Genomic DNA, 15285 nt, shown 5'->3' with positions numbered 1-15285 from the left:
AGTCTTCCCTTGGTTTGCAGGAACTGCCAGGCTGATTAAGATAGGCTAAGCAGGAGTCTGCAAGTGAGATGAGGCTGGGGTGAAATTCAGGATCTCCTTGTAGGGAGCTGTGTCCTGGGTGGAGAGGAGAGTGAAGTGACACTGTGAGCTTCTCCTCAGATTTGGCCCATGTCATTTTTCAGTTTTACTACAGGGAGCTGTAATTGCAATGGGTCATAAATGAAAAATCTTCCATGCTTTGGAATTTATTTAAGCTCTTTGGTTCATGCTGGCTGAATATCCCTTGTTCCTTATTTGACAAGGACATCCTTCCCAGCCATAGTCCTGGGAACAGACCTACACTGTAATTAAGGAGATGAAGGATTTGATTAGGGTGTGAGTTTACCAATGAAGCACCCAGCATTTGGCAGCCATGGTTGCATTCAAACTCCTATTTGTTTTGTTTTGTTTTGATTTTTAATCCCAACAGGACTGGCTGTCCTGTGCTGCCTTCCCTAGACACTCTGACCCTGTGCTAATGATGCCTTGTGCTAATCGATTCTACACCTGATGAACTTTTTTTATCTCCTCCCAGTCTTGCAGGCAATTTTGTGCTCAGACTTTGCATACCACATTCCAGTGGAGTTTGAGCTGTGTTAGAGAAACCATCATTTATTACTGCCAGAGTGAGAAGTTGCTTTTTTAATATACTTCTTCTCCATGTTCTTGGTTAATTGCATTCCTTATTTTTTTTCCCTGATGCTTAATTACTTGTTACATGCCATGCAGGTAAGCCAGTAGCCTTTGGGAATGAATGAATGAATGAATAGCTAAGATACTTTCCTACTGATACTATAATAATGACAAAAACATTGAATGGAAAAAGTGGGTGTGACAGGTGGTGTGAGTCTCCGAGGATAACATTGGTTTTGATTCAGAATAGGAATGTCACCTCAGACAGGCATTTTTATTTCATTTCCCAAGCAGTAGTGTGTGCTTTGCAGAGTTCACAGCACCTGTCCTTCCAAAAACCCACTGCAAATGCTGCTTGGAGTGAACAGCCATTCCTCTGCTGTGTCCTGACAGTCCAACACTGTCACCTGAGACGAGCCTCCACCCCATCATCTTCTGTACGTAGTGGGATGCTCTCAGTGCCTTTAAAGGCTTTGAACTCTCACACTTCTCTGGGGTTTTGTTAGGAAATGGCAGGAGCTTTGTCAGGGAAGTTTTATGCTGGATATCAGGAGAACATTCTTCCCGCAGAGGGTGTTGCGCACTGAACAGGCTCCCCAGGGAATGCTCATGGCCACAGGATTGCCAGAGCTCCAGGAGCATTTGGACAACGCTCTCAGGCAGGGGGTGGGATTGTTGGGGTGTCTGTGCAGGGCCAGGAGCTGGACTCAGTGATCCCTGTGGGTTCCTTCCAGCTCAGGATGTTCTGTGATTCTATTCTGTGATTTTTAAGCAACTTTTTCATGTCCTGTGAATGACATCATGACCCTGGCTCACTCTGATCTTCAGCTCAAGCTGCTGTGATTGTCTCTTCCCAGCTCTCTACTTTATTACTCAGGGAAACCCCTTCCTAAGCACGCCACTGTGGGTGTTGGCAGTTGCTTTTCAGTGCTTTCTAGGTCATAAGTTTCATGCATTCCAGTGTGAGCAGATCTCAGGAAACCCTTGTTTTGATTTGTCTTAATTGCTGGGTTTGTTTTGTTTGTTTCTTTTAATCCTGCAGCATTATTTCAAAACCAAAGACTGTTTCGCCAGTGCGTATTGTCATGTCATGCAACAGTGGAAACTAGTTTTGCAGAAGGAAAGTCGGTGTTTATGTCCTAAGGAAGCTCCTGTCAGTGTTTTCAAGCCAGATGTCACCAGGCATTTATCAGTACTTGCAGAGCAGGCAGGGAGTGCTTTCATGGCAATCCAAAGAAGGTGGTACTGCGTTTATATTCTAGACATGCTAGTTCTGGCAGCAGTGGGAATTTATCTTGAGGTACAAATATCAGCAGGGCTACCACGGTGGTTTTGTGCAGCTGAATATTTAAATAGGGCACAAATTATGACGCTGGTGTTTAATAGCTGGTGGGTGGCTGAGCTGAAGCAGCTCGTTTGAAGCTCAGGGATCGGTGTGTGAACTGCTGTCACACCTTGGGGTTGAAGAGAAGATGTAATCACAGAGACCTCAGAATAAACTTCTCTCCACCTAATCTTTTCACATATCTCTGAAGAGACAGGTGTGTGTACCACTCCTCTGCCTCCTTAAGGCTTTCTTTGAAGGAGGTTGAATATGACTGCAGGCATGAGGAAGAGCCTGATGGGAGGAAGGTGGTTTGTGCCTTTAATGGATAGAAGGCCAGGACTTGGCTATCCCTGCTTAGCTACCTCCTCCTGAGGAAGCTGGTCCTGGAAGTACCAGGGACCACAGTCTGGGAATGCCTTTATAAGGAGGAGAGGTAGGTAGCAAGAGGTAATAGAAGAAACAGTATTGTCAGTACAGAGTCTGTGCTGCCCCTCAGGGAGTTGAGAGTGTGAATCTGGGTTCCCCAAAGAGAGGTCCAGACCTGCAGTGGGGCAGGAGGGAGGGTGCTAGGGGCACGTATCCTGCATCCTGTGGAAAACCTTGTATTCCTTTCAAGCACCATCATTTTTCCCCATTAAAAAATACCTTTAAAAATGCACATGCTTTCTTAAGTAAGTAGTTATGTTGGCCAGTGGTGTTGCAGCACACACACAGTGTTTAAAGAATGTGAGCTGCAAACCGGTGCCTTTGCTTCTGTAGCTCTGCACTCTGTACACAGGCCAACTCTGCATTTTTCACCTGCCTTGGAAGCAGTTTGAAAGCAAATCATGATGTTTTGTTTTGGTGACTGGAAAATGGGGCTCTCCTAGGGAAGCTCTAATGTCTTTTTGATTTGAAATTGTGATTTCATTGTGGTTTAGCTTATGGACACTGTTTCTTATTGTGGCAATGTACACAGGCGGCAGTATTTGGTGAAGAGCCCACGTAGAATCCTGCAGCTTTTGATTTGTTGTAGCTCAGGTCAGGAACACAAAACCTATCTAGGCAAGCAGCTTGCCTCATGCCTCATCTGTACCACCTACCTCCCTGTTTGAAGTGTGAACTGCAGGCTTCCAGGAAAATTTGGCTTTTCCAAAGTGTTTCCCCTAAAACAGAGATAACCTAGGCCATTAAATGTAGATTTGAATTCCAAAAGCCTCAGAATCAGGCCTTTTACAATCAGTGTTGTGAAATGTCAGCAGTACCCTAGAAACCCTCTGACCCTGCGAGTGGGTGAGGTCAGGTATGTCCCTCTCTATCTGTAGCACTTCATGACCTTTTATCCTCCAAATTGCTTTTAAAAGTCCTCTTCATGCCCAGTGCCCACAGAAGTCTGATAACTGCCTTGGTGTCTGTCAGATGCTTAGACACTAGGCCTGGTAAAAATCCCCTAGAGAAGGCTGCAGTAACCAGTCTTTGCTCTTCTGTCTGGGTTCCCCAGTAAGTCCTGTCCCTGTGCCCATCTTGATCAGCACTCCTGGCTGGGTGCTGCCTGTGTTTCATCTCATCGAGTTCCTAACTCTACATCAGCATTAACAGTGTCTCATTCAGCTGCTGAGATACTTTGGGAATTGGCACCGTGTTCACTGTACATTTGCTCAGTCCTGAAAATACAGAATGTGCTTAAGAAATAATAGGTGGGAGCACACCAGGTGCCATGTAATCATACAGGCATCCCAAATGGCCAGCAGCCCTCCAGAGAGGTTCTCAGGAAGACTGGTGCCTGCTGGCTGCTCTTGGCTATTTTGAGATCATCCTAGGTCATAGGTATGAGCTTTAAACCAAGAAAGACTTTGCCAGCCACATGTGGTGGCTTCACTTCTTGGATTGCGTCAGGTGCTGTGAGACACCTGGGAGCACATCTCTTCAAGCAGTGTGGTCATTGTCTGGAGCCTGGCTCCAGCTCTCTCCCTTCCCATCATCTAGAAGCAGAAGGGAAAGTCAAAAGCTCTATCATTTTCCTGTATTCTCCCCTGGTCTATCATTGCTTAATTGTATCCCTAAATCTTATTAAATTCTGGGGTGAGTCATTGCCACAGTGAGGTGGAAACAGAGCTGAGTGAATTTAAGAGAGGAGGAGCGTCTTCCCAGGTGAGTGGCTGAGCAGGAAAACTCCCACAGCAGAGGAGCTACTATCACTTCATAGGTGTGTTGCATCATCTGCCTGCTGCTACCTCTAATTTAATGCTCTAATCCCAAATCAAAACACCTGTAGTCCAAAGGGAATATAAAATAACTTGGAGTAGGAAATCCATGCCAATTAGACATGCAGATCTCTTAATCATCTGAGACCTTCTTCCAAGTTCACACAAGACTCATAATTGTGGTTCTACATTGTCCTGTTGCATTGACTCTCCACAGAGCCCACTTTCCTCTCCACCACCAGCATAAAATTGTAGGATTAATCCAAGGTGTCTGCACGTCTGCGTCCTGAATGTATTTCATTTGTGGTTACAGGAGTTCGAGTTTGTAAAACTCATTATGGTCTGTAGGACTGCGAAACCACTGTCACTGGACAAATAACTTATCACAAACTGGAAACTCTCCTCTGCTTTTTTTGTGTAGGAACTATCATATTCCCCTCTACTTTCTGTTCTAGTTTCTGATGCAAATCCATAAAGGTCTGTTTTCCATCACATCCCAGGCTCCTGCTTCTCATAACTTGTAGAAGTTTAATGTGCCTCTTTGGCATTCTGTCATGGCTGGGAATATGGTGCTGAAGGCAGGAGAGGCACCTTTCAGGGTGCTGGATGGAGCTCTGGACATGTGTGTGTATTCCCTCGTGCAATATATTCCATCTAGTCCAACCCCCTGCCCAGCTGCAAGCAATGAGTAGGATATTTCATTTCGGTGCAACACGACTGAGTGATGATAGGAAAGCATGAGAAAATATTGTACTCGGTATTTCCTCCCTTCTTCCACATTGTTCTTGAGGATGTTGATGGGTTTATTGGTTTATTGTCCCTAAAATTGGGGTTATAGTGCCCAGGAGTTGTTCTGACTTGCTGAGCTCTGCCTGATGTGGGCAGTCTGGGACCAAGCAGTACTGGAGCACAAAGTGCTCAGAGCTGCTTCAGCTCAGTGAGGTGTCTACGTTGGGTTGCATGAGAAACATTTTTTTTGTGGAAGGGTGGAACACCAAGGGGAGCAGGTAAATCAGCTGAGCCACGGAGGGGTTTGCTAAGCAAATGCAAATTTCTTTTTGTTCATCACTTGCTGCCTGGATAATGGTATCTCTGTTGTTAATGGAGCAAACTGGGGAAGCACAGTCAAGAAATGCCAGGGCACTTTGTAAATGGAGTTAAATCTTCCATTCAAGAGGAAGCAAAGAAATTCCCTGTTGGAATTGTAGTAGACAGCAATGTTCCAAAGGAAAAGAAAGGGGAACACTGTGTCAGGATGGATGTAATCAGGCACTTAATACTTCAGAAAATTATAGAATCACAGTATAATTGAGGTCAGAAGTGACCTCTGGAGATCATCTAGGCCAACCCCCCTGCTAAAATCAGGGTCAACTAGAGCAGGTTGCTCAGGACTGTGTCTTGTTGGGTTTTGAATATCTCCAGGGATGGGGAACCCACAACCTCTCTGAACATCCATGCTTGACCTCCCTCACAGTAAAAATTCATTTTCTTATATTTAAATGGAATTTTCTCGGTTTCAGTTGTTGCCCTTTGCCTTTTTGACTGGGCACCAGTGTGAAGAGCCTGGCTCTGCATCTACCCTCTCTGTTATCAGTAATGACATACATTAATTAGGTTCACACCCTTCCCCGCCCTCAGCCTTCTTGTTTGGGGCTAAACAGTCCGATGGGAGAGTAGGGAAAAGAGAATTTTTGCAGGAGGTTGAACTAATGTTTCTAGGCAGATATTGAGGCCTAAATCCCACCTGAGTGCTGTCCTGAGTAAATGGTGATGTACAAGTAGTACAGAATAGCTCAAATGAGCTTTCTTGCTTTTTCTTTCCTTCTCTCTTTTTCTTTTCCTTTAGTATTAATTTATGACTGTTCCCTTGGCATTGTCCCAGATGTCTTCTGGGAATAGTTATCTCTGTGTCTTTTATCTCTCTGTCATTTAGTGTGATCTTGGCAGTCCTAAAAGCTAAGATACTTATGGTGAGTGAGTTCAGGTTGGTGCTCAGTTGATTTCTGTAACGTGCAGAGATGAGAAGAATGACTTTGGATAAAGCCTTGGATCCAAATTTGAACTTTAATGAATGTTCAGTGTAATTAGAAAATGCTTTTAAAGAAGAAACTTCCATATCCTCAGGTTTGGGGAAGACAGTAGTCTAAATAAGGAAGTCCCAGATCTAAAGAGAGCAACAGTCTCTATTCCAGACCCAGGAAATCAGCTGCTGGTTATTTAGACCACTGACAAATATTCGGGCCTATGGATCTGCATCTGAGACCACTGCACCATGTACAGTTGGCAAACCTGTGTGCCCCAAAATGAGTTATTAAAGCTCTGCTGGGGGTTTTCCTATTGGTTTGTTGGTTACAAAAACATGGCTGTCCCATATATCTGATGTTAGATGTGTCAAAATGTTTGGTACAAAAATGTTAAATCTAGTGGAATGTGTAAATACTTCAAAACCTGTTAATTTTGCTTGTGCCAATTACTATATTGGGGTTCAAGGAAGACAGAAGTTTTGGTTTGGTTCTGCTTGTAGTTGCTTTAAATATGAGCATCTGGTAACTTACCCACCTTTACTAATGTATTTTAAATGTATTTGTTTTGAAAGTAAAAACTCCCCAGAACTAGTTAAATATGAAAGCTTTCATCATTGCTCCTATCAATCTGTAATATCTCCTCCCAGCAGATATTTGTTAAAACTTGTCTTGGATTCAATCTGTCTGTCTTGTCAAACCATTTGAAGCACCTTAGTTGCAGAAGCAGTTTCTCTGTATTTCTGTGACATAAAAGAAGTAAGGGGTCTGGATTATGCAGAAAACACACAAAAAGAAAAACCTGATCTTATTTAGGTAGAAAGACCAGTTTCCATTCATGAGGGTTTAATTCCCAGGCTCATTGCACGATGTTACATCTGCCCACCTCTGCTTTTATTTGTAGTAGCCCAAAATAACTGTGCATGTATAGGAAAAAAAAGGCTCAACCTTTAGAAGTTACGTGTTTATACTGGAATTTGAAGCTTTGGTGACGCTTCTCAAAAGGTTTGAGTTGAATGCTTTTCAAAGACTGAAGGCACTGAGCGTATTCTCTGTTTTCCTTGTAGGTGTGTTACTAGACATCCAGCAGCACTTTGGAGTCAAAGACAGTGGGGCTGGCTTGTTACAGACAGGTAAGAAAGAGTGTTTCTTCTCTCACTGGTCTTTGTAACATTCCACTTGTCCAATGGCTGCCTACAGTTTTCTTCATTATGATGCATGGGAATACAGGTTGTGAAATCTACTCTTAGAAAGGTGAATAAATACACTCTTACTGGGAAGCTAAATGAACACAAGAGTTATTTTGGCCTTGATTTGCTGCTGGGCAGGAGATTGGGTCTCAGAATGACTTGAGTGTAGAATGGACCAAAAGCAAAAGAAACTAATGATATTATTTACAAGAACTAAATTCAAATAGGAGATGGTTACTTCCCCTAGATCAGAAGACTCATGATAAACCAACAGCAGGATCCTGTTCGCTTCTTTAGGTTGGTAATAAGTGTGATGTATTTTGCCCTTCAAGTGCTTGACAGAGAATCTGCTGAATGGACAGTCCCTGGGAGCACAGTGTGGCATGAAAATGTAAAACTCACTAGAGCAAGAACCTAAGGATGAAAGCTGTAGGCAAGGCTAACAACAATTGCATCCATGAGAACTCATGGATTAACAATAGCCCTAGAATTTTGGTGCTGTTAGCTTCTGACATTTCGCTTGTTGTGTAAGGAAGATTATTGTAATTCTGATGTCCTTTTAACGGAGCAGGCATTTTCATTTCTCAGACATCCTCAGGCAGAGCTGAACAACCCCAGGAGAAGCCCAGCTTCTCTGGCCTCTAGTCCTGAGGTGGCTGAGAGGAAGGCCTGTATCAGTGGGCTGCATGGGATGACACTGAGGACCAGTCTCATGTAGATGTGACAGCATGTTTGATTCTCATGGAGAGTTGAAAGGAGTAGCAGTATTTTTAAGAAATGCAATATTTTAAAAAAACAGTCTGGTTTGAAAACCTCCTACAGAACTATTAGTTAGAGTCATGGATTTGTGGTGCTGTGGCTGTCTTGTCAGTGTCATCTGTCTGAAGGAACCGCACTGGAACAATTATATCTCTGAAAAAGGGAGAATTCAGTTAGGTTTTGAAATAGTGTGCCAGAAAGGCGTTTTCCCATGCTATCACAGTGGATACCAAACACCTGTCAGGAGCTTGTCTGTGAAACTGTGGCCAACACTGAATTGTATAAAATCATTTACTCTTTATGATCACACTAAAGGTGAGAATGTTCTGGAGCTCCATCAATTGGTCTTTGATTTCAAACTATGTGAACCACTGCAAGATGCCCTCTTTTTTTACTTTCTGCAGCCCAGGGCACAGCAGGGTCCTCATCTGTGGTTGCAGCTTCTTGGTAATCTTGTAATGCAAACAATTAATAACAATTTGTATTAAATGTTTAAAAAATGCTGCCCTTATGGGACAGCAGAGCTCAGCTCAGCTGATGTGGGCAGCATGTGTCCAGAACAGAGGGTTTCAGCTTTACAAATGTCACTGATTATAAGTAGCATCAATCAGTTATGCCCAAAATGGCACTGGTTGTCTGTCAGACGCTTTTCTACAGCAATTATTTGTATTTATTTATTGTACTCAGAGGAACAGGTCCTCAATGTATCATTAGACACTAAGTGCTTTCAAGAAATGTTCTGGTGAAAAAGGACATTTGCCAAAGCATGTATTTAATCTTCATTCCCCTCAGTGGATGAAATCCTTCTGAAGATTATTTATTGACAGCAAGTAAAACCTAACTTCACCAGGATATTAATTTGTTAATTGCAAGATATGTTATTTATTTCCTCTAGCAAACACACAGGGCATTTGAAAACAGCATCCCTGAGATATTGCAGGATTGCTCTTGAGCGTGTCAAGTTTTCTAATAGGTAACTGTTGCTCTAAGAAAAGCAATGTTTTCTCTTGGGTTTTTTTGCTGATCTGAAAACGGAGGGCTTGACTTTGCTCCTGCAATATAGATAATAATGTACTAATCACAGTGCTATCAGAGGAAAAGAGTGCTCACAAAATAAAACACCATTTCACATAAATAAGGGTAAAGGCATGTGAAGGTAAGTGAAAGCTTATTAAGTCTATTACTCCAGCTTACCAAGTTTCTGTGTTGGCAGCTGGCCCATGGCCCAGGTATCCTTAACCCTGGTGAAATAAAAGATGCTGCCCTAAACCACCACAAACATTGCTTTTAATCTTTTGCCTTTTCTCTAAATCTGACTTCTCAATGTTACAATCAGGGGAAATGGTGCAGAGGGTAAAAGCACTTGCCGAGGGTTGCAGAAGAAGCTTGGAGCAAAGCTGGGGCCAGGCCTGGTGTCTTCCACTCTTCTGCCTTAACCTTGAACTGTTCCTTTGCCAGCAGAGACACAAATATTGTTTGCTTCCCGTGAGATGGTCCTGCTAACTAATCAAGTGATGTGAGACGAAAGACTGTTCATCCTGATTATGTCCTCTGAATAAAGAGTGGATTAGTCCTCAGGTTGTTAATCCTACATCTAAATCAGTCCTAAATTAATTTACAATGTTAATGAGGGGGAGTGAAATGTAGTATTTGCTGACAGTTCATATCACTCATCAAAAAGGCAATAAAATAAATAAAAAACTTTAAAAAATTTTAAAAGCCTTTTAACTGAGAAACAAGGTTGCACAAATTTTTAGGTGGAAATGGTTCTGAAAATCCAAACAGAAAGGGGGGAAAACAAATCCACCAAGGGTAACGTTTGACCCTGTGTTCATCCCACACCCCACTCTTTGCAGGCACAGCTGATCTGGTATCTCTCTCTCCCTCTGCTCTCTTGCAAGCCAGTCCATACACTCTCAGTTTCTGATGCTGTCTGGAAAGCAAAGGTGACTTGTTCCTTAGAAATTGCAGAGAAATAAATAGAATTTTTGTCTTCTTTTATATTAATCCTGACATACAAGTATCTCTTTGCCCAAGAGATAATGTAAACTGGTTAGAGGGACACTGTAACTCCCTGTACAGAAAAATCACAGGACACTCCAGCCTCATCCATAATGGAGAGAAGCAGAACATGGTAGTCTCTGCAGCAAGGAACCTGTGACAGCAGAGGACATGCTGACAGATGGAGCACAACTGCTGCTTGCTCAGTAGCATTGTAGAGTAACACACATAAAACTGTGGTGATTTGAGCCTCACTTATCTCTGGACGAGGCTGAAATTCTGTGTTGATCTTCCTTTTCAAAGCACTACATATGCAGTTGTATAAATACTGGTTTAGTTCACCATCCCACAGGTCTGCATCCAAACTTTCTTGTGCTTTTCAGTTCTTACTGGCTGCTTTTCCCAGCTAGAGAAAGGATAAACATGGCTGAAATCTGAAGGTGGTAGAGCATCTCTGTGCCTGTTTGAGCTGTACAGCTGTAGTCAGTCAATACATCTATAAACCAAACCATACAAAAAGTCATCTATGTGTGGAGTTAAGTAGGAGCAGCTACAGAACTACAGGCCACTAGGAGCACGAAGGCTGAGAACATGGACAACTGGATTTGTAGAACTGCTTCAAAATAGTGTTATCCTTCCATATACACTCTACCATGGGAGTAATGCCCCAGTGCCGTACTCTGGTTTTAACTAGATTTTTTTCCCCTTCTTTCTTCAATTCTTGTGCTTTATTGGTCTGTCTGCTCTCTGTGCCCTTGAATTTATTTCACTTTTGTGTATCTTGCCACTGTCTTTGTAGAACACAAGAGCTCTAATAATAGTAGTGCCTGGCTTGCGATACAGTTTGTCTTCTGAAAATCTCAGGACGTTTTATATCGGGAGGGCTAATGGGGCTGGCCTTCTGCAGATGGGGAAACCAAGAAACCCAGATGGGAAAAATTACCTGCCCAAAGTGGCACAGCAGGTCTGAGGCAGAGCCAGGATGAGAACTACAGTCCAGTTCCTGAACATGCAGCATAAGTGTTATGAATTAATCAATTAACGAGATTAATGCTTAGACCCAGAGATTTCATCCTTGTTACTAGGTACCTGAATCCTCCAGCCCAGACAGCTCCAGCTCAGGGACTTCTGCAGGTGGAAACTGAGAGGCATCAAATGGAGGTTATTGCAAGGATTCCATGGAAATGGAGAGGGGGAAAGTGTCTGTCTTCAGGAAGAGCATAGGGATGTCATTAGAGGAAACCCTGGTAGGCAAAAGTGTATAGTGTAAGGTCACAAGCCAGGAAATGTATGGAGGTCAGAGATCTGCTAGGATTATTAAAGGTGAATAATATAGATAACTGGGACTCTGTAGGAACTTGTGCAGAGAGATGGGCATTCCCCCAGATGCCTTTCAGACCCTGGTTTCCCAGAAAGCCAAGCAATGCCAGGTATTTTTTCATAAGTCTTGTTGTGAGCTCACTTTTCCTATAACTTTTCCAACTACAATCTGTTCACTTGAAAAGTGGAACTTTTATCTACCTGTGTTGCCTTACCTCTTGAGCTGACCTGGTGTGACCTTGCAGTAGCTTGCAGCCTTGCAAGTACACAATCAGCTCTGGTGTGCTGTGATTGTTCCCACCAAGCTACAGACACATGCACTGAGAAGGGAACTCGACATAGTGGATGCAGCACAATGGTGGGATAAATCAGACTTGATGAATTCTGTTCCCTTTGACTCCCGTCTTCTTGTCATTGCTTATGGTGGCAGCTATACCTCTCTAGCATTTTTATTTATTCCATGCAGAGACCACATCCGCCAGGTGCTACCCCAGAATATGTGTATATTACATGAGTTGCACGTGCTGCACGTTTCTTTTCTACCATCTGCTTCTCCCTAAATGGATGCTGTCTTTCTCCTCAGCTGTGCCCCACAGAACTCAACCACATCTTCACATTTTGCTTCCTACTGCACCTGCTTCACTGTTCTTCTTGCTAGAACAGAGAAAGTAATAATCTAGACACTGTCTGGTTTCTATTTCAAGTTCATGGGCTTTCCTTTTGGGTGAATGGCTTCCTACACCAGAGCACTTCCCAAGGAGGTGGTCCTTCAGGTGTCCGAGCCAGGAGGTGAGATAGAATGCTTATAGAATGCTTTGTGCTTGCTCTTCTTATGCCTGCAAATGGTTTGGTCCTCCATGTCCTACCCACTGCCTTCTTCCCTGCTTCCAACAACACCAAGCATTCTTAAATCCAGGTTACTTCTCTGGCAGTCTGGTGCTCAGAATGGCAGGACAAGGTGGAGCTCTCTTTCTGCCAGGAGATCCTCTAAGTCCTGTCAATAATGAGCAAAACCTTTCTCCCCGTTTCCGCCTCCATACCTGACTTTGTGTCCTTTTTTCTGACCTTTTTCCATCTTCTGTAGGATGCTGCTGATCTAGGGATTAAACAAGGTCAGTTTAAGCAATGAAGAGGAGAAAGCAGGGCTCTTTCAATATGCCTTGATTAATGTTGTGACAAGGGTTGGTCTTTTACTTATTTTACTGGAGTGAGTTGACACAGTCCAGAGCTCAATTATTTCCCACCCAAGTCCTTCACAAGTTCTGACAGTCCTTTTTTCCTGTGTGCTAGAACGGTGTCTGATATCCTGAGAAGTCATGGCAGTCTGAGGGTCTGATTCATGAAAGCAGTTAAACCTATTTGGAAATGCCTCTGCAATCAAAAATGAAAGTATTGTCTTGAATCAGTGAGCAGGTTAGAGGAAAATGTGTTTGTGCCCTGGCCCAGTCCCCACGCACCAAGGACCAAACTATAAAAATCCCGTTTACAGCCTGTGTTCTCACTGGACAGCCCTGGATTGCAAAGTAAATATTCTTGGGGGGGATAAAATGGTCAGGGTGGGAAGAGAAGGTGTCCTTGCTTCCTGCTGAGATGAGGGAAGTGCTTCAGCTGGTGTTGTATTTTGTCTTTCTGTTGTTCGTATCAGCAAGTGAGGGCAGGCTACTTGAACAGAGAGACTCTCCAGACTGCCTTGTCTTTGTTAATATCTTCACTTTATGATACTGCATGGCCAGTAACACAAGGTAACAATTCATTTCCCCATCCTGTCTTTCTGCTTTGCACAAGGAAAGTTTGCCCTCACTATTGGCCTTTCAGGTACTTGGGCTGGGTGTTGCGAGGGAAACTTGCACTTGTGCTGCCTGTGGCACATCTGTTCTATCAGTAGAAATTGGCTTATTTTCCCTCAGGCTGTAGTTCAGGCACCTCTTGGCAAGGTTGTCTTCACTTCTGTAATTTATTATAATAATGAAGGGAAAGATTTCCCACAGATTTTAGAGAACTGGTTATCATTCTTCCCAAAGTCCCAACATCTTTTAACACATCCTGTCCATCCCCCCACACATGTTCCTCAGACCTCAGAATTTGATTCAAGCACTGTATATGAAAGTCAGGATTTTTGCTGGTATTGTGTAATACTCTCAAACAACGTTTTCCTCTTATTACCAGCAGTGCATTCTTATGTAACTGATATCTCCGCTGTTTTGTGCACAAATGGTTCAGAAGGGCTGGTCTGGCTCCCTTGACTTTTTTCATTATCACCGTAGTGGGAATTATGAAAGAGGGAGATGAACATTTGAGTTACATTGTCAGTTATTATGTATTTAATGACTACCAGTTGCTGGAAGGGAAGTGTGTACTTATATTCAAAACCCTTATAAGTAGGTTAGTTTTTTCTTCCCCTTCTTCAGTGGCTCTAAAAGCTTTTGGTAGTAAGTGGAAAACCTGCTTATTTTTAGTTCTTGCTTTCAGTGTGCCTGTAAGTTTAATTTTCAAGAGTGGTGACCAGGGGAGTGTTTGTGTAGGGTCTGAATCAGGAGGAGCCCTGTATTTCTTCTCTATACTCTGATCTAGATCTGTGCATACATTTGCTGTTGATACATCTTGGGCCCAATTTAAAGATAAGTGTTAGTGCAGAAGGGAAGGGTTTTTTTTGCCTTGACCTTAAATGAAGTTGGATCAGGTCTTCTATGAACTGGGGGTGAGAAAATAGAACTAATTTTTATAATACATTTTATATATTTAACATCCGTCATCCCAGGGGAGCCTCAAGTGTGCTCTCTTAAAAGATTTATTTTAAGGTTGTTTTGGTTTTGTCTTGTCTCCCACACCTGGAGAACTCTCATTTTCTTAGAGCAGGGCAACATATGGTGTAGTAAAAATGTGAACAGCAGGGTGAGATAGGTGAGAAAGAGGTCAGGCTTGGTCTGTGTCCACTGAGAGGTCCCCAAGGTGATACAGTAGTGTTGGAAGCATTGCTGTTGGAGGTGGTGCTGGATTTGAGAGAGAGATGACTTGGATAACCCAAATAGTCTTGACTGAGTGTGAAGGGCCCTGGAGCACTGAAGGTGCTGTTTGGGAATGAAGAGCACTGAGGTTGCTTGCTGTAACACAGCGGGCATCCAGATGACTCTGGAAGTATAGGGGTGTATTTGCAGTAGGGGGAATGTTGGGATCCTGGACCAGTCTGTGAAATTGTTTTGCTTCTCTGATTTCCTATCTGGCATTCCAGGTGACCTCTCCTCCAAACCAGTGATTCTCAAACCTTTTGGGCTGTGTACCAGACCACTCTGCATCCTTACAATCAAATCTGTATAGTGATTTATTACCAGTGTAAAAGTAGCACTGCTACATGTCTGGCTGGAAAGAACATGCTGTTACCTTGTGGACCACAATTTTGGGAACCGTAGCCTTGGCAAAAGCAAGAACATGTCATCAGGGCTGCAGCGATTCCCATATACAAACCCTCATGCACCTGAGGAGGAGTGACTCATTCGTAGACACTTGTACCTGGCTTTGAAACTGAATTCCAGGGCATCACTTACGTAAAAAGTGAACATTCTTCATGGTATTGGGTAGTGTTAGCAGCCTGCAGAACTAGATTCCAATTAACACAAGTAAGCCTGTCTTGCATGAATGGTGTACTGTTGTACCAATCTCCAACGCTCTCCCCTTGCCCCCAGTACCTGCACATACTTGGGGATGTTTCCTGTATGCTGATGTAAGATTATAGAGCAAAGACCCATTTTCTGCTTAAGTTATGTGGGGAGACGAGTTTTGGAGATAAAATATTAATGATCATAATCCATTACTTC

At 43.1% G+C, this 15285-nt stretch overlaps 1 protein-coding gene across 6 annotated transcripts in view; it reads left to right on the top strand.

The window, feature by feature from the left end:
• The window catches only part of SPNS2 (sphingolipid transporter 2), a 135236-nt gene that overhangs the window by 29396 nt on the left and 90555 nt on the right, over positions 1-15285 (top strand). For all 6 annotated transcript variants that reach the window (XR_006015671.1, XR_006015668.1, XR_006015669.1 and 3 more), the window contains exon 2: positions 7271-7336. Coding sequence is in view for 2 of the 6 variants with exons in the window: in XM_042025939.1 (XP_041881873.1) it covers positions 7271-7336 (66 nt within the window). In the remaining 4 variants the exon portion in view is untranslated. The remainder of the gene's footprint in view (positions 1-7270; positions 7337-15285) is intronic.

The sequence above is a fragment of the Corvus kubaryi genome, unplaced genomic scaffold (genome assembly GCF_017639235.1).
Source record: "Corvus kubaryi isolate FWS band 111438036 unplaced genomic scaffold, C.kubaryi_AGA036_p1.0 37284, whole genome shotgun sequence".
NCBI lineage: Eukaryota > Metazoa > Chordata > Aves > Passeriformes > Corvidae > Corvus > Corvus kubaryi.
The sequence above is the reverse complement of the archived record's forward strand: the minus strand, read 5'-3'. Positions and strand labels throughout refer to the sequence as shown.